The sequence below is a fragment of the Dermochelys coriacea genome, chromosome 8, assembly GCF_009764565.3.
Source record: "Dermochelys coriacea isolate rDerCor1 chromosome 8, rDerCor1.pri.v4, whole genome shotgun sequence".
Classification (NCBI taxonomy): domain Eukaryota; kingdom Metazoa; phylum Chordata; order Testudines; family Dermochelyidae; genus Dermochelys; species Dermochelys coriacea.
In genome coordinates, this window is record NC_050075.1 from 75,397,423 (window position 1) to 75,417,433 (window position 20,011).

The 20,011-nt window shown below is 37.6% G+C and overlaps 1 protein-coding gene across 5 annotated transcripts in view; it reads right to left on the reverse strand.

Moving 5' to 3' along the window:
* The window catches only part of BTBD8 (BTB domain containing 8), an 83,916-nt gene that overhangs the window by 7,949 nt on the left and 55,956 nt on the right, over positions 1–20,011 (reverse strand). For all 5 annotated transcript variants that reach the window (XM_043491235.1, XM_043491234.1, XM_043491237.1 and 2 more), the window contains 7 exons: positions 19,650–19,787; positions 18,520–18,649; positions 7,755–7,816; positions 6,003–6,636; positions 5,560–5,647; positions 4,882–5,021; positions 322–2,763 (listed from right to left, as the gene is read on the reverse strand). In XM_043491235.1, coding sequence (XP_043347170.1) covers positions 322–2,763; positions 4,882–5,021; positions 5,560–5,647; positions 6,003–6,636; positions 7,755–7,816; positions 18,520–18,649; positions 19,650–19,787 — 3,634 coding nt within the window. The remainder of the gene's footprint in view (positions 1–321; positions 2,764–4,881; positions 5,022–5,559; positions 5,648–6,002; positions 6,637–7,754; positions 7,817–18,519; positions 18,650–19,649; positions 19,788–20,011) is intronic.

The following is a 20,011-nucleotide window of genomic DNA, read 5'->3' on the forward strand; positions in this document are numbered from 1 at the left end:
GTTCCCACCAAAAGCTGATGCTGCCAATGTTAAATTGGACCAAAAAAAATTAGCATGCAAGGAATTGTTCCCAATCTGAATAGATTTGCCTAATATAAATATTCAAGTTTTCCACTGAAACATTAAGTTATTTAATGTGTATCCAAAATGGACGAGCATTCAGTAAACAAGTAAATAATTAAAAGCATTTACGTTTTGTTAAAAAATTTGAGCCAATTATTAATTAGAGTTCATGATTTGACCCCAGACATCACATTTCCAATATTCTGTCTACTAATTTAATTTTTTGAGGGACTTAACGTTTCTATTTCTGTACATTACCTGCAGGTAAATCAGTATTATTGTATTCAGTAGGTGCTCGTTGACACTCTCTCTCTTGACCTTCTTGAGTCAGTAACTGACTCTTACAGGGTTTTACAGATTTTGCAGAGCTGTTCTTTTGCATGTCACAATTAGTATCTCTTTGATGAAGGTTCAGATGACAGGGTCTTTCTTGAGACTTCATGTCATTGTCTGAAAGTTTATTGCACTGTTGAATTTCATTAATCTCTTCATTCTTACTATTTACCTTTTGCTCTTGTATTGAACACTGACTATCTGCTAGTGAGAGTACTTTCTCTGGGCAATTTTGTTCTGTCACCGAAGCACCTTGATTATCTTTTCCTTTGATTTCTGTGTTATGGGGATCTACAAAAAAGTGCTCACTTTTATCTAATCTCTCACTTCTATCCTTTTCTTGCTGTTTGCACTCCAGGAATCCATCTTCAGTTTCCAATGAATACCTTGAATAATAAGTCTTTCCATCACGCTCCTGAGATACACTATCAAAAACATCAGAAGGAGTAGGGGAATCTATGGAATGCTGAAGGGGAGCGTGAGCGTCTCCGTCATCAGATCCCAACTCTTCACATTCGTCTACTGAAAGTAAAACAGATCGCTTAAATTTTTTAGTTGTAGAAAACTCTTGACTTTCAATATCATTCTCTGTTGCATCTTCAAAAGCTAAATTAACAATTCCTTGGAATGGCTGAGAAGGAGGGTCAGATGGAGGAAAGGTTTCTGTTACATTTTCTGCTTCAGATCTGTCATCTTCCGTTTCATCTGCAGAAGAGGAAACTTGGTCTGCTTCCTGAGTAAATTGTGCACTGCCAAAAGTAGTGTTTTCATTTTCCCTAGTATTGAATCTTAATACACCTTGATGTGACCACACTTCAGATCTTTTTCTTGGTATTTCATCATCACTTGTTGAATTAACACGGAAAAGATCTGAACCCTCTTTTTTCATTTTCACTTCTATTCTTAGACTACTGTCATAGATTTTTAGTTCTTCAGGTGTACTTGTATCACTGCTGCTTCTTCCAAGAAAATCATGGCACAACGTAGTGCTACATTTAGAAATCCCTCTCTCATTTGATCCTTCATCATCCTGAGAGCCTCCAGCATCATAGTCTTCTGATCTTGGTTTGATATCATCAGAAGATGTTGTTGCACTGCCGGTATCAGATTCGGGACTCTCTTTTGGATCCAACATACCTGTACTCAAATTCCAACGATCCTCAAAGGGAGTTTCTGAATTTTCATGACTTTCTGGTGTTTCTGTACTATCCATATCTTTAGGTGACCATTTTTCTGTAACCTGTCCTGTGAAACATTTTGAAGCAGCATCTGAGTCTACTGTAGCAGACCTGTATTCAGTCAAGGCTGATTTATCAGACAATTGACCAGCCCTTGCAAATCCCTTTACATGAGTCTTAGAGGATTTTCTTTCATCTTGTTCTGAATTAGAGGCATTTGTTACCTTAGAAAAGCTGGGAAAGTGAGCTTCTCCATAATTAATGCCCATTTCAGTTTTTAAGGTTTTATTTTGTTCCGCACAGTCTTCTACTGCTTGTGTTAAATATACTTTGCTGTTTCCTGAATATCCCAAATATTTCTGAGCTGAATCACAAACAGTTTTGCTCTTTTTCAAACTTTCTTCTGAAATGGAACTAGGGAGTTTTTGGCCAGTATTCTTGCATATGACTGAGTATGCATTTCTACTAGGCTCTGTATAACAATTAAATTCAGTTGTACTATCATCATCTTTGTTTTTATCTACCAGATATTTAATTTCAATTTCATCTTCACCAACCTGTTCTGATTCCATTTCATTTTGCATTGAAATATTCAGCTTAGGAACATTTTGTCCTCTGACTTGAGTACAAAAACGTTTGGTTTCTACTTTGTATTCCCCATTTTCAAGAGGATCCAATAATTTTCTTGGATCAGGTTTCCATGATGTCATGAGCAGGTCTCCTCTGCTACACTCCATCATAGATTTTTCACACTTACTTTGTTTTGCAGGGCTACATTTGTTATTGTCATGTGGCTGAATTGCAAAAGCAGCAGATGTGTGTTGTTCAAGTTTCTGTTCTGAACTTTTCTGTTCAGGACTATGCACGTTTTTCTGGACAACAGGAGATTCACTTCTTGAATGTCTTTGTGTTGAAGATTGAGCTTTTGATATAAGCTGCCCGGTAATTATTTTCTGTTTTGGGTCTTTGTTTATAGTCTCACCTTTCTTTGAATGGGTCTGATTTTTGGGTGTTACTATTATTTTTGCAGTGGCTTTAACTGCAAGTGATTGTTTAATACTCTTTTTCTTAGATGAAGGTTGTTTTTCTGAAAGTGTTGTCTGAGACAAATTTTGCATCATGTTTTTTTCTTCGTTTTGTTTTGGAAACATTCCAGATTTTAATGAATTTTGTGAATCTCCTTGTGGTCCTAACAAATAAAGAAGTAAACAAAACACATTCTAGTCAGAGAACTATATTATTGATAAGTTGGATGCATGTAATTCAATTTAATATTTATTATTAAATATTTTAGACAACCAAGTGATTTTAAAATTTGTTAAACAATTAAATGATCTTAAATACAAACATTTAATAAAAATATCTTCCACTAATATAGAACCTTTGAATGCAAGCACTTTACAAACTGTAAATGTAGGAATCACTTTATCTACTGAAGTGCGACCATTACTAGAGTGGAAAGCAGCAGCTAATAGTACACGAAAATCACTGCTCAGCTGTTTAATTTAGGAAGTGATGAGTACTCTATTCAATTTAAATTACAGAGGAAATTTAAGTAAGCAGAATGTACCTATTCTAGTTGTAATATGGCCAAAACACCAGTATTAACACCCCTGCTCTTTCAGAAAGCATTGTGAGATCTTTAATGACCATAAATGGACAGGACCTATGTTTCATGTACTAGCTCAAGGGTTCTCAAACTGGGGGTCAAGACCCCTTATTAGGGGGTCACGAGGTTATTACATGGGGGCTCGCGAGCTGTCAGCCTCCACCCCAAACTCCGCTTTGCCTCCAGCATTTATAATGGTGTTAAATATATAAAAAAGTGTTTTTAATGTATAAGGGGGGTCATACTCAGAGGCTTGCTGTGTGAAACGGGTCACCAGTAGAAAAGACAGAACCCCTTTACTAGCTGAATGTGAATTAAAGTAGTATTCTGGTTCTAATTTAATCAATAAAGAAATGCAGTGTTCAAGCTGAAAATACTCCACTCTTCACTTTCTTTTTTGTGCCTTGGCACTGCCAGGTCTCTACACAGTGAAGGTTATTACATACCACACCATACTTGCTATAAAAACAGCTACAACGGACTATACTTTTTGCTAGTTATAAAATAGGTTGCCAAGGTGTTAAAATGCAGATTTAAAAAAGGTAATTCTCAAGGTATATTGTCCTTGCACCTTACACTGATTTCTCCTTGCCTTACAATACTTTTTCCATGTCTGTGAATGCACAGTATTTCTATACTGATGTTTAATAATGGAGCAGACAGTGAATTTTTTAAGAAAAGATAAGTCAGATTTTACTTAATACTCTGAGGACTTTGGACTTTCACTTAATATATTTTATATTCCATAATATAATCTTATTTTATATCAAAATCCTTAAGAGTAATGAGTAAAACACTACTTATCTTTTACCCAAGGCAATCCTGTGCTCCAGAACTAATGATCAGTGCTACTGACATCTAGAGTTCAGTGCATGCTGGAATACCTTGGCTTGTGTGACAAGTCAGTAATTTTGGGGCTGTAACTATGAGACCAACTAAATATGAAAAATAATGTCGGTAAGTGACTAAAGACGTCCTAATTATGTTAATTTGAGCATTACAGGTCTTTATAGTAGTAGAATTTTGTTCACCTGTAACACTTGTTCCCTGCACATTACTGTGACTTGAAAAGTCATTCATCAGCAGTTCTGATTTTCTGCCTTCTACTTAGGGTTTTTCCATAATCACTGTAACTCTCTCTGGTGTTATAATACAATCAAACTGAAGTGATTATATTTTGCACTCTATAAAAGTTTAAATCTTATTTACACACTTAAGTTAAGATGATTACAAAAGGAAAAGATCATTTTGAAATATTTTTACTATGTATTGTACAGAATGCATGAAAAACTGTATTCATAAATGATGAACACTGGAATCAACCAGTGTTAAAATATAAAAAGCATATAATGTAGACAAAAGGAGAAATATCTTCCATCCAATCTGCAACATGGATCTCTAATGTGTCTGTGAACTTGTTTCAGATACAGAATTTCTGCTGAACTTAATGGAAGTTCTAGGTGCAGAATACTTAAGATACCATCAGAGGACAAAAGATGCACAAAGCATATTAGGAAAGAGGTTTCTCCGATAGCTGGCCATATTATATAGACAGACAGACAGAGAGACCCCCAGCCTCATGAGAATTAAACAAGCAGAAAAATACATCTAAGGTCTGTCAGCAAAAATGAAATATGGGAAATACATCAAGATCATCAGAACTTGTCTGTTGTCAAATTCCTTATCATTTAATTCTACCTTGGTTTTTAGCAACATTAGCTGGTGCATTCTTTGTCTTCTGCTGAGATGTAGAATTGCCACTCACATTTCCCTTTTTCTTCAAAATAGTTTGTTGATTTTGTTCATTGTATCCTTTTCCAGTGGATTTCTTTGTCACACTATAGGAGAAAAAGATACTGCTTGCATTACTTGCAAGTTTAAGATCTAAAAATGAATTTGTTTAAATAATCAGTAGTACTCTATATATTTTAACATTGAAAGCACAATATATGCCATGTGAAATGACTTTCCTCTTCCTGAACATAAACAATATATTTAGGGACCTCTTTCTCCAAGGTACTAACTTCTCTCATCTTCCATTGATTTTGTAGCTCCATCTCAAGCTATTTCAGAGGTTATGGACAGTTCTCAGCACTTTCCAGGATTCAGTCATATAATTGTTCAGATCTGCAGACTTACTGTAACAATGCTAAAATAACAAATACACAAAGCAGCCCAAACACAGAGGCAAAAGAATTCTATCTTCACAAGAATATTGTCCATAGTTATTTCTACTTTCTTACTAACAATGTGAAATAGACAACTATTCTGAAAAATTCTTAGGTTTAAAAACATGTTGATTAAATGACAATTACATTTATCAAGCAATTAAAAACCCAGTATATAATATAAGTAATATTTTGATTTCCAACAAACCTATTTGTTGTAACATTAGCCTCAAGTTCATTAGCTTTTTTGTTGGTGGCTCCATTAGTCATCTTCAAAGCAGACTTTGTTTTCACTGCTATAAATAAAATTAAAGACTTAGTTATAGGATAAAATGTATGATATACAAATACCTAAAAACAAATACTAACGTATAAATGGTCAGATACTGAAAACAGCATAGATGCCAAAACTGGAAGAATTGAGATTTTTATAGTGCTGTCTTGTATACACACATTTTTTCAAAGCACGTAACATATGAGTTAGAGCCATTCATACAGGGGCATTTTAGCATTACATTTTGTAACTAATATTTATTTTAAAAATATGCTTGTGCAGGGTCATAACCATATAGAATAGAACTTTTGGAACTCTTCAGGCTGTTTTCCAGCATATGACCTGCCTGTGGCAAGTCAGAAGGGATCTCTTATTACCAGCATGTTTTTTTCCTTCATCTACCGGTTTATCCTCTTTGGGTTCATCTAGTTGTTCATTGGAAATCTGTAAATCTGTACTCGAGTTTGTTGACTTGCTGAAAGTTCCTGTCTCTGTTACCAGAGAGGGTGATTCTTTCCCTGTGGTTTTCTTCAATGGCTTTGTTTTGATTTGCACACTTGGGCTTCCAGTAAGTACTTTAGGTCTGGCACCTGAACTTTTTCCTTCCTGATTTTTTACTCCTTTTCCACTTCCTGAATTTTTTTGCCCACTTGAAGATGACCTTTCTGAATCTTGTTTGGTAATCAAACTTTCAGCCTTAGTATTTCCATTACTTTCTATTTTTGACTTTATGACAGCTCTAGCCTTTGGTGAAGCAACTTTTTCCCCAGTTTTTAAATCTTTTGTAATCTTGGAAACTGTTTTCTTACTATCTTTTCCCTTTAAGTCATCATGTTTTGAAGTCTTATTAGCAGTGTTTCTGTTGGTACTTGATGTATGTCCAGATGCTCCTAATCCATCAGATTTCATTTTATCCTGATTAGTGAAGGAATCGCCCCAATAATCTCTCTTGCCGTTTACTTTCCAGGAAGTTTGCCTTATATCAACAGAGTCAGTAATGCGTCTGTTTAGCTGGAAGGAAGAACAAAAGATACTTAGCAACACAATAAATCATGCATAATCTTTAGCTCTTGAAACATAGGTACTCATGAAGGTTAGCATGAATCTAGCACTAAAAGTAGAGTTTAGGGGGAAGAAATAAAAATAATTTTTTAAGTCATGGAGCTGAGATTGCTGCCTTTCAAGCACTCTTAAGTACTAACTCCAGTTCCCTTTACATCCCCTACTAATCAGAGGGTACAAGAAATGCCTATGCAAAACCTTCTCCTTTGCTTTGGACACAATACTGTATAATCTTTATACAATAGTTCCTGTTGGAAAGATTCATTTTTATTTTATAGGTTATATTTTAGACTTTTAAAGTGGGAATTCAGTATATGATTCCCTATGAACATAAACACTGCCATTATTTTTAAATACATATGACATGGGAAGCTTTCAACCATTCTAAAACAGTATATCTTCCAAATAAGGGTTCAGAATTCCCAGGTAAAGGTATTTTTTTAGTGTTAAGATTTAAGCCTATAAAAATGTAATCTAACTAGTAACAAAGTAAATAGTAATGCATAGGACATCGTTGGAGATTAACCCCTATAACAGTACCTTTTCTGTCAAACAGCAATGTCACTTTGGGCATGGATTCTCAAATACATGGATTGTTGATGCCTTTGAAAAGCTCTTTCACAGCAAGCAGATTAATGGGGAGTGTAACAGACTGAGTTAATTGGTGGCTTCAGCTAGTGGAACAGCTCCATTAGCTCAGTAGCAGGCCACTTATTTTCCAAACTTGAGATCACAGTATTATTATTATAATCCAACAGGGAAGTGTGCAATAACTTCTGAACACAAATTCCTCTCTTCTGTTTGGTCCCAACTATTTGAAAGCATGGACTCCTGTTAACCCACATCAAAATCTAAAATGCTCTAATAATGGACATCACAGATTATGCATAAAATATTGGCTCAACTAGAATTACAAGGAAGATGTGATTGCTGAATATTAACTACCAGTAGTTAGTAAACACAGACCACAATGCATTACATTATTTTGAAAATATAAACCATGAAAAGGAGCAGTTACGTTTACAGGATTCTGATTTTTTTTAAATTGTAAGAATCTAAGCATTTACCTGAGAACTAGTGAATACAGGTTTTTTGCCAAGTCTTCGATCATCCCCTTTGTCAAAAGCAGCTGTATAGGGGGAAAAAAGATCTCTATTATCAGTGGGAAGGCAGCATGAGAGAGAAAAAAAGCCAGCTTTATTCATGGAACTATCTTTTGGAGCCAGAGAACAATTCTAGTGGTTCTAAAACTAGTCAGGGGAGATTTATTTTGGCAAAATGGAAAACATTAAGTGGTGAAGGATGTTTTTATGTCTAGAGTACAGGATTCAGAGTTAGGAGAGCCAATAGCTGTAATGAACTCTGCAACAAACTTCTTATGTACCTGGTTCAAGTTACTTAATCTGTTTCCCCATCTACAAAACAAGGATAATACTTCCATATCTCTGATATACGTAGCTCATTAAATCTTTGGGGTGTACTTTGAGATCCTGGGTGTATAGGAATGTGCAAAAACAATCACTTTCAATTAGTTCTAACCACTTATACATTTATAACATTTATACTATCATCATCTATTTGAAATAAAAGATCTATTCTCTTAAAACAACTAAACAATATACTGTAGTATATAGTATGGTCTGTTTGGGGGACATGTGCTGAACGTAGCAACCTGCTAAGCAAGGCTGAGAGCTTCTTAAGGAAATTTTGATTCCTAATCCCTTTAGAATCCATTAAGCACTGACCAAGGAGCAGGACTAGTCAGAGAGAACAGGGGTTTAAAAAACAAGCTTCATAGATAGATTCATAGATACTAAGGTCAGAAGGGACCATTCTGATCATCTAGTCCGACCTCCTGCACAACGCAGGCCACAGAATCTCACCCACCCACTCCTATGAAAAACCTCACCTATGTCTGAGCTATTGAAGTCCTCAAATCGTGGTTTAAAGACTTCAAGGAGCAGAGAAGCCTCCCTCAAATGACCTGTGCCCCATGCTACAGAGGAAGGCGAAAAACCTCCAGGGCCTCTCCAATCTTCCCTGGAGGAAAATTCCTTCCCGACCCCAAATATGGCAATCAGCTAAACCCTGAGCACATGGGCAAGATTCACCAGCCAGATACTACAGAAAATTCTTTCCTGGGTAACTCAGATCCCATCCATCTAATATCCCATCTCAGGGGATTAGTCCTATTTACCCTGAATATTTAAAGATCAATTACTTACCAAAAATCACATTATCCCATCATACCATCTCCTCCATAAACTTATCGAGTAGAATCTTAAAGCCAGATAGATCTTTTGCCCCCACTGCTTCCCTAGGAAGGCTATTCCAAAACTTCACTCCTCTGATGGTTAGAAACCTTCGTCTAATTTCAAGTCTAAACTTCCTAGTGGCCAGTTTATACCCATTTGTTCTTGTGTCCACATTGGTGCTGAGCTGAAATAATTCCTCTCCCTCTCCTGTATTTATCCCTCTGATATATTTAGAGAGCAATCATATCTCCCCTCAACTTCTTTTAGTTAGGCTAAACAAGCCAAGCTCCTTAAGTCTCCTTTCATAAGACAAGTTTTCCATTCCTCGGATCATCCTAGTAGCCCTTCTCTGTACCTGCTCCAGTTTGAATTCATCCTTTTTAAACATGGGAGACCAGAACTGCACACAGTATTCTAGGTGAGGTCTCACCAATGCCTTGTATAATGGTACTAAAACCTCCTTATCCCTACTGGAAATGCCTCTCCTGATGCATCCCAAAACCGCATTAGCTTTTTTCACAGCCATATCACATTGGCAGCTCATAGTCGTCCTATGATCAACCAATACTCCAAGGTCCTTCTCCTCTTCTGTTACTTCTAATTGATGCGTCCCCAACTTATAACTAAAATTCTTGTTATTAATCCCTAAATGCATAACCTTACACTTCTCACTATTAAATTTCATCCTATTACTATTACTCCAGTTTACAAGGTCATCCAGATCCTCCTGTATAATATCCCGATCCTTCTCCGAATTGGCAATACCTCCCAGCTTTGTATCATCTGCAAACTTTATTAGCACACTCCCACTTTTTGTGCCAAGGTCAGTAATAAAAAGATTAAATAAGATTGGTCCCAAAACCGATCCCTGAGGAACTCCACTGGTAACCTCCCTCCAACCTGACAGTTCTCCTTTCAGTAGGACCTGTTGCAGTCTCCCCTTTAACCAACTCTTTATCCACCTTTTGATGTTCATATTGATCCCCATCTTCTCCAATTTAACTAATAATTCCCCATGTGGCACTGTATCAAATGCCTTACTGAAATCTAGGTAAATTAGATCCACTGCATTTCCTTTATCTAAAAAATCTGTTATTTTTTCAAAAAAGGAGATTAGGTTGTTTTGGCACAATCTACCTTTTGTAAAACCATGTTGTATTTTGTCCCATTTACCATTGACTTCAATGTCCTTAACTAATTTCTCCTTCAAAATTTTTTCCAGGACCTTGCATACTACATATGTCAAACTAACTGGCTTGTAGTTACCCGGATCACTTTTTTTCCTTTCTTAAAAATAGGAAATATATTAGCAATTCTCCAATCATTCGGTACTACTCCTGAGTTTACAGATTCATTAAAAATTCTTGCTAATGGGCTTGCAATTTCAGGTGCCAATTCCTTTAATATTCTTGGATGAAGATTATCTGGGCCCCCCGATTTAGTCCCATTAAGCTGTTTGAGTTTCGCTTCTACCTCAGATATAGTAATATCTACCTCCATATCCTCATTCCCATTTGTCATGCTACCATTATCCCTAAGATCCTCTTTAGCCTTATTAAAGACTGAGGCAAAGTATTTGTTTAGATATTGGGCCATGCCTAGATTATCTTTAACCTCCACTCCATCCTCAGTGTTTAGCGGCCCCACTTCTTCTTTCTTAGTTGTCTTCTTATTTATATGGCTATAGAACCTTTTACTATTGGTTTTAATTCCCTTTGCAAGGTCCAACTCTACTCGACTTTTAGCCTGTCTCACTTTATCCCTACATGTTCTGACCTCAATTAGGTAGCTTTCCTTGCTGATCCCTCCCATCTTCCACTCCCTGTATGCTTTCTGCTTCTTCTTAATCACCTCTCTAAGATGCTTACTCATCCAGCTTGGTCTACAACTCCTGCCTATGAATTTTTTCCCCTTTCTTGGGATACAGGTTTCCGATAGCTTCTGCAGCTTTGATTTAAAGTAATCCCAGGCCTCCTCTACATTTAGATCCATAAATTCTTCAGTCCAATCCACTTCCCTAACTAATTTCCTTAATTTTTGAAAGTCAGCCCTTTTGAAATCAAAAACTCTAGTTGCAGATTTATTTTTGTTAATCCTTCCGTTCAGTTTGAACTGAATTAGCTCATGATCACTTGAGCCAAGATTGTCCCCTACAACCATTTCTTCTATGAGGTCCTCGCTACTCACCAAAATTAAATCTAAAATGGCATCCCCTCTAGTCGGTTCAGCAACTACTTGATGAAGGAATCCATCAGCTATCGCATCTAGGAAAATCTGAGCCCTATTATTATTACTAGCACTGGTCCTCCAGTCTATATCTGGGAAGTTAAAGTCTCCCATGATCACGCAGTTTCCATTAGTATTTACTTTATTAAAAACATTAAAAAAGGCTCTATCCATATCCAAATTAGATCCCGGAGGTCTATAGCACACCCCAAGCACTATCGTAGGAGAGGCTTTACTAGTTATCTTCCCCAATGTAATTTTTGCCCAGACGGACTCTGTCTTATCCATTGCATCGCTTCTTATTTCTTTACATTCTAACTCATCATTGATATACAATGCTACTCCACCACCTTTACCTTTGTTTCTGTCTTTCCTAAACAGCACATACCCTTCAATACCTGTAGTCCAGTCATGACTACTATTCCACTATGTTTCTGTTATCCCTATAGTATCTGGTTTCACTTCCTGCACCAGTAGCTCTAGTTCCTCCATTTTGTTACCTAGGCTCCTTGCATTGGTGTACAAACATCTTAATTTTTGCTGTTTGGCCTCGCTCACATTTTGTACCCTATTAGGTTATACTGGCTGTAGAATGACTGTGCCTATTAGACTAGTATCCACACCGCCCTCGCTCCTTATATACATTCTCCTACCCACGGCTGTATCCTTTCTTACTTCGTCTTCTTCCCTCTCAATGCTAAAATCTGGCGTGGCGATTACCTGGACATCTCCCAACCATCTCCCTCAAATTCCTAGTTTAAAGCTCTCTTTATCATTTGTGCCAGCCTTGATCCTAGAAGTCTATTTCCTTCCCTACTCAGATGAAGTCCCTCCCGAGAGAACTGTCCTCTGTCCGTGAATGCCTCCCAGTGGCCATACATCCCAAAGCCCTCCTTATAGCACCACTGCCTAAGCCATCTGTTGACAGTCATAATCTTGTCACACCTTTGTTGCCTTTCTCTAGGAACAGGAAGGATCCCACTAAAGATCACCTGAGCCTCAATTTCCTTAAGCGCCTTCCCCAGCCTAGCATAGTCTCCCTTAATACTTTCCAGCGAGAATCTAGCCGTATCATTTGTTCCCACATGAAGGATAATTAGGGGATTCTTTCCCGCTACCTTTAGGATCCTTTTCAACCTCAGGTCTACATCCCGTATCTTAGCACCTTTCTATTCTCTGGATCAGCTCTAGTTACAAACCTGTCTATTCTTCTCAATAAAGAGTCCCTGATCACATAGACCTGCCTTTTCCTGGTGACAGTGCTATTCTCCAGTCTCTCCCTTGTTCCCTCTGCCTGCAAGTTCTTTCCATTCCTATTTTCCCTTACAATCTTCTTCAACCCATCCTGTATCCTCCTGGGGCTCATATTTGGTGTAGTCTCCCTTGACTCTTCCGCTTTTCCTATAGGACTAGCCTCTCTTCTCTTCTTCCTTACCCTTCCACCTTCAACAAGTACCTGCTGAGCCCCTTCTTCATTTTCCAACTCTGCAAACCTGTTCCTCAGCTCTATTTCTCCTTCACTAGCCCGTCTTTTCCTCTGCCTGGTTCTTTTAGTCACATGCTTCCACTGACCACTTTCCTCACCCAGTCTCCCCTCAAAATTCCCCAGCCCTGCTTCCATCTGTAAGTCTGAGCTTTTCCCTTCAGATACCTCATACCTTTGCTCCATCATCTGCTCAAACCCCTTCCTAAACTCAACCAGACTTTCCACCTGCATCTCCAAACCTCGGATCTTTTCCTCCATCAGCTCTATCAGACGGCATTTCATGCAGAAAAAACTCTTACTAGGTCCCCCCTCCAGGATCATGTACATACCACAGCTTCCACATCAAGTCATCCTCAATGTGTCTTCCACTACAGGAGTCACTCCCACAGCTGCCTCCGTATCTGTCATCGCCTTCCCACCTAAGTCCTGTTAATCTGGGAAACACAAGCCACACCAAAAAGACCACCCCCCCCCAGCAAAAGCAAACCCCAAACAAGCACTACAATATAAACTCCCCTTTCAAACTCCCACTCAAACTCCCCTGTTTACAGCTCTGTTTGCTAGCTCCTGTGCCGCTCAGCTTCAAAGTGATCAGGGGAGTTTTGCAAGGGAGTTTAGAGAAGAAGCGTGAGAGCCAGATATACCTAATGTTCTCTAAACTTAGGCCAATAACCACCCCCATTCCTCCGCCCTCCAAAAGAAAAAAGGGAAAAAAGCTGTAAGAGTAAAGACAATGCAGGCAGAAGTCCAGCAGCAGAGTTGGAGCTATCCAATTTATTGCTGAATGCAGTGTGCATGATTACCTGCTTTGTGGGCAGGTGGCGTATGTGCATTCAGTGCAAGGAGCTCATGACCCTCAGAGACTGAGTACAGACTTTTGAGACCAAAGTTACTGAACTGGAAAAGCTAAGGGAGACTAACAGGTACATAGATGAGGCTTTCTGGGACATATTAGAGTGATCTGACAGCCTCTGTGCTGTTGAGGAGGATGAAAGTCTCTGGGAAGGAGAACATCAAACTGGAGAGGAGGGAAACAATCCTATAGTTGGGACCCTCCTTCCAAACGATGTCATGGTATCCTCTTGCACTGAGAATACCTCTCGGGGGGTGGGGTGGGAGAGGGGACAGTGGGGAATCCCAGTTATTAGCAAGGTAATGGGGGATTTGATCATTAGAAATATAAATAGCTGGGTTTGTGATGACCAAGAGAACCACCTGGTGAACTGCCTGGCAGGTGCGAGGTTGTGGATCTCTCCAGACATCTAGACAGGCTTATGTGAAGTGCTCGGGAGGAGGCAGTGGTCATGGTATATGTAGGTACCAGTGATATAGGGAAAGGCAAGAGAGAGGTCCTACAGGTCAAATTTAGGCTTCTAGGTAAGAGATTAAAGACCAGGACCTTCATGGTAGCATTCTGAAATGCTTCCAGTTCCATGTACAGGGCCAATTAGACAGGAAGAATTGCAAGGTCTCAATGCATGGAGGAGACTATGGGTCTATTACAGAAGTGGATTTGCCCTACAACATGCAGGAGATCAGACTAGATGATCATGATGGTCTCTTCTTGCATTAAAGTCTATGATTCCCCATAATGACTGCATACATGTCACCTCAGGATGGGATGCAGAGATAAAGTTTCTAGACACCATCAATGACTGCTTCTTGGGAGCAGCTCGACCTGGAACCCACAAGGGGAGAGAGAATTCTAGATTTAGTCCTATGTGGAACAAAGGATCTGGTCCAAGAAGTGAATATAGCTGAATCGTTTGGTGATAACTACCAAAATATAATTAAATTTCATCCTTAATGTCTTGGGGGGTGGGGGTGGGAGGAGGAAATACCAAAAAAGACCACCACAGTACCATTTAACTTCAGAAAGGGGAACTACACAAAAATGACGAAGCTACTTAAATGGAAATTAAAAGGAACAGTCATAAGAATGAAATGCCTGCAAGCTGCACATAAACTTTTTAAAAACACCATAATAGAGGCTCAGATTAAATGTATATCTCAAATTAAAAAGAAAAGTAAGAGGACCACACGCACACAAAGAAGCCACCATGGCTAAACGGAGTTAAAGAGGCAGTTAGAGGCAAAAAAGGCATCCTTTAAAAATTAGAAGCCAAATCCTACTGAGGAAAATAGAAAGGAGCATAAACTCTGGCAAGTCAAGTGAAAAAGTAAAATTGTGCAGGCCAAAAAAGAATTCGAAGAGCAACTAGCAAAAAACTCAAAAACTAAAAGAGCCATTTTTTTTAAGTACACCAGAAGCAATGAGCCAGCCAAACAATCAGTGGGGCACTCAAGAAAGACCTAAGTGCTGACAGGGCACTCAAAAAAGACATTGCCAAGAATCTAAATGAATTTGCATCTGTCTTCACCAGAGAAGATGTGAGGGAGATTCCCACACCTGAGCCATTCTTTTTAGGTGACAAATCTGAAGAAATGTCCCAGATTGAGGTATCAACAGAAGAGGGTTTGGAACAAACTGATAAATTAAATCAGTAATAAGTCACCAGGACTAGATGGTATTCAACCAAGAGTTCTGAAGGAACTCAAATATATAATTGCAGAACTACTAAATGTGGTATGTAACCTATGACTTAAATAGGTCTGTCAAGGTTCCTTCCCCACTCTGAACTCTAGGGTACAGATGTGGGGACCTGCATGAAAGACCCCCTAAGCTTATTCTTACCAGCTTAGGTTAAAAACTTCCTCAAGGTACAAACTTGCCTTGTCCTTGAACCCTATGCTGCCACCACCAAGCGTATTAAACAAAGAACAGGGAAAGAGCCCACTTGGAGATGTCTTTCCCCCAAACTGTACACCCTCTTTCCTGGGGAAGGCTTGATAAAAATCCTCACCAATTTGCATAGGTGAACACAGACCCAAACCCTTGGATCTTAAGAACAATGAAAAAGCAATCAGGTTCTTAAAAGAAGACTTTTAATTAAAGAAAAAGTAAAAGAATCACCTCTGTAAAAATCAGGATGGTAAATAGGGTAATCAGATTCAAAACATAGAGAATCCCTCTAGGCAAAACCTTAAGTTACAAAAAGACCCAAAAACAGGAACATACATTCCATTCAGCACAGCTATTTTACCAGCCATTAAACAAAAGGAAATCTAATGCATTTCTAGCTAGATTACTTACCAACTTAAGGAGTTATGAAGAGCATTCCTGATTTGTTCCCGGCAAAAGCATCACACAGACAGACAGACCCTTTGTTTTCCACCACCCCTCCAGCTTTGAAAGTATCTTGTCTCCTCATTGGTCATTTTGGTCAGGTGCCAGCAAGGTTATCTTAGCTTCTTAACCCTTTACAGGTGAAAGGGTTTTGCCTCTGGCCAGGAGGGATTTTATAGTTCTGTATACAGAAAGGTGGTCACCCTTCCCTTTATATTTATGACAAGGCCTCTGTACCAGATGATTGGTGGATAGCTAATGTGATGCTAATTTTCAAAAAAGGCTCTAGAAGCGATTTTTCATACCTAATTTTCATACTAGGCAAACTGGTTGAAACTATAGTAAAGAACAATGATATCTAGATGAACACGAAAGGAAAAAGGGTCAGCACAGCTTTTGTAAAGGGATATCATGCCTCACCAATCTATTAGAATTCCTTGAGGGAGTCAACAAACATATGGACAAGGGTGATCCAGTGGATACAGCGTACCATGGCCCACCTTGCTTGTCACCATGAAAGGTTTTCCTCCTTCCCCACCCCCCTCCTGCTGGTGATGGCTCATCTTAAGTGATCACTCTCCTTACAGTGTGTATGATAAAACCCATTGTTTCATGTTCTCTGTCTGTGTATATAAATCTCCCCACTGTATTTTCCACCAAATGCATCCGATGAAGTGAGCTGTAGCTCACGAAAGCTCATGCTCAAATAAATTTGTTGGTCTCTAAGGTGCCACAAGTACTCCTTTTCTTTTTGCAAATACAGACTAACACGGCTGCTACTCTGAAACCATCTCTTGAGGAATACATATTAGTTTTAAAGTTACCTGGAGGACATTATGTAAGCTTTTCAGGGCAAGGAATGCATCTTATCCATATTTGTAAATCACAGTGTGTAATGCTATATAACTGAATTAATAAAGCTACTAATAAATATTTTTACTGTATAACATCTAGAAGGCATTAGTCAATGAAACCTTCAAATCTATAGAGCTTGTGCAATATAGAAAGGATATATGTAAATACTGTACACAGAGAGAAGGGATAAAGATTTATTTTTGTTTATATGAATCTTTTGGCTTGATGCAATTTTTATCTATTCTGAGAAAAATGGGTTAAACAAACATTCACTCGTCACATGCTGTATCCTACTATTTATTTATTACAACAATATTACAACAGAATTTTGGGTTCTACAAAGCATCTTTATTTAGCTGTATAGAAATCCTGCAAGAAAAGGCAAGATGCTGAAAATTGCACCACAGGGATATAATATTTTTTCAGTGATGAGTCTGCACATTAACATACACCAATATATTAATACAATTTTCCCATAAACTTGTGCCCAGTAGAACACAGAAATGCTGTGAATGAGAAAAAGACAGCACCTTCCATAACTTTTTCCATAACTTAATAGTTTACAGTTAAAATGAAGTCTATCAGAGCTGAATTAATGCTATATAACTCTGTAAAACCCAAAACAAAATAACTTTCCTACTATTAAGATGGAGAGTTGAATGACACCCACTTTATGAACACCGGTCTAGGTTCTACTTTAGTCTACAGCCCTAGTACAGAAGAACATCAGATGTCAAACATACTCCAAATTATGCTTCTATTTCTGAAAGCAACCTCCCAAGTTACTGAAGTGCTTTATAATAAAGAATGAAATCATGAGCCTTTTTCAGAAAGTAGCAATCAAACATAATTTAGTAACACCCTTAAATCATGCTTGTAAAGACTGACATAATCCATCTTTCAACCAACATTTTAAGGGATAAAAAATTAAATCCATCTATAATCATGTACAATTTTTCATTAGAGTCTCAATTTTAATGTCTTCATTAATAAAACATTTAGGATGTTTTACCTTTTACTATGAATCAAAGGTGAGCTAATTTAAAAAAAAAAATTAAATGACATTTTTTCCTTTATAAAACTGCATTATCACAAAGCAAATATTCAACCAAGGCCCCGAAGCCATTTTCACTTCCACACCCTCAAAATTTCATTCCACATATTTGAAAATACAGAAACATTCAGAGCACAAACTCCTTTTGTTTAAAGCTGAAGTACTGCCTCTTAAAATTTTAAGAGATCACTATGCAGCTTCCTGGGGGCTCTCTGCAGCAACACATACAGTATCACAATACCAATCAATTGTGAAGTCAAGCCATCTACATTTATTCACAGTCCACATGAGATGGATATTATGCAAGAGATATACAATCTGTATACATTAATATGAACAACTGGTTAAGAAAGAAACTGAATTCACAGAAATAGTAATCTTCTTTGTGCAGATTAAAATCTTCTATAATGCTTATCTGCTTAAAAATGGAAATAGATAATGGTTTCTTTAAGCCTATTGCAATATTTTTGATAATTTAGAATAGTTGCAAACAAAAATAGACTTAACCTACATATAAGGTTTCCATTTTTCATATCTATAAAAATAAAAACCAGAAAATATTCACAGAACTCACTGTTAAATAATTTCTAGGCATGAAGCTGGCTAAGATATTATCTTTGCTTTCATTTATAAAATACTTCCTTAAAAGCAAGAGCATCACAGTTTTAAGTATGCTATAGCTTGTTACCAGCCCCCAACACTACCAACATTTTTAATATTAAGGACCCTATTATTATGCAATGATAGCTGTTCTTGATTGTTTGCATACCTGCTTGTATTTTCTCTTGATGATCTGGTCTCATCAGCTTCCAGCTTTCTGTGTGACGAACAGCATAAAAAGACTGAACCAGGAAGATCCACAGCTTATCATGCAGAGCCTGGATCTTGCACGTAAAACCCTGTGTTCAAGTAACAAATCAGCAGCTGGCGAGAGGCACATTGTCATAGCAACCAGTCATTATTCCTTTCAGAATCTACTTACTCCCTAAGATAGATCAATGATGTCATCATTTATATTTTACAATAACCTAGTAGATGTAGATGCTGTTTATGAGGGCTTATTGTCGTCCCCTTCACCCCACCATAATTTTATACAGTTTGAAACTAAGCCACTCCCACTAAGCTAAAGCATCAGAAGCCACCACATTCCTTTTTTAAATTAATCCTTTCAGAGCTTTTTACTATCAGCTCTGTCACTACAAGGTCGAATTCTCTGGGGGACAAAAATGTATCTGATTAAATTTTCACACTCTTACTGAGTAAGTCTATAATAGCACTTGATTGCAGTAGTTTAAGAAAAGATTTAAATTTTTTTGCAGGTAACATTCAATATCAGTATCATCCACATGTCACTCATGACATTACAGGCAATTTTTATTTAAAAAATTATTATTTAGATTGTGGTAGCACCCAGAACATGGTAGCACTTTCCAGAAACAAAAGCAAACACAACCCTCGTATGCAAGTGTTTTTTTTAAAGTAAATTAATTAAAAATAAACTCTGTACCCCAGAGTAAATTTAAGGTTATTTAATTTTTAAATATTCTTTCTCGGTCACATATTTACAACGGTAGTAAACATCAGTAGTGCCTTCCCATACACAATGTTGTTAGTTATTGTTGCTAGCCTGTAACACTTAGTGTTGCCACAGGCCATGCTAAGTACTTTTTTTTTTAAATGTTGCTATACACAAATGCCAGTAGGTCCTGTGTTTTCAACAGGACTTTGCACAGGTGTGAGGGACAGCCTGCATGGATCCAGCTGCAGTGCTGGGGTCATAGAGCCCAAATTGCATAACTTGATTTGAACTCCTACGTCAAAAAAAAAAAAGTTACAGTTTTAAAATAACGGAACAAGTGTTGTGAGCTATTCTTTTTCTATTAATACTGCAAAACCTACCATTTCCTTCACATTTGTGGAGCTCAACAAAGTATTCACAGCTATAAGAAGAAAGCAACTGTTTTCAATGCTAATGTTTTTCTCAATTGCTTTTAAAACTTGTTCTAGAAGATCAGGTTTGCTACTCATTGCCTGTACCTAAGGAAACAATGAAAAGGGAGTCATTTAAAATAAATGTGTATTTCATATACAAAAAACACTACCCAACAGAAAGTGATTATTGTGACTTTGGTGTTCAGTGTTTCCCATTTATTCATTCCACCTTTCTCTCCACACAAAAAAGGTGCTACAAATATTTTTGAGATCTCATCATTGAGCCAAAAAAAAACCTTAGGAAGAAGCAGCTGGTGATTTATAGCTGA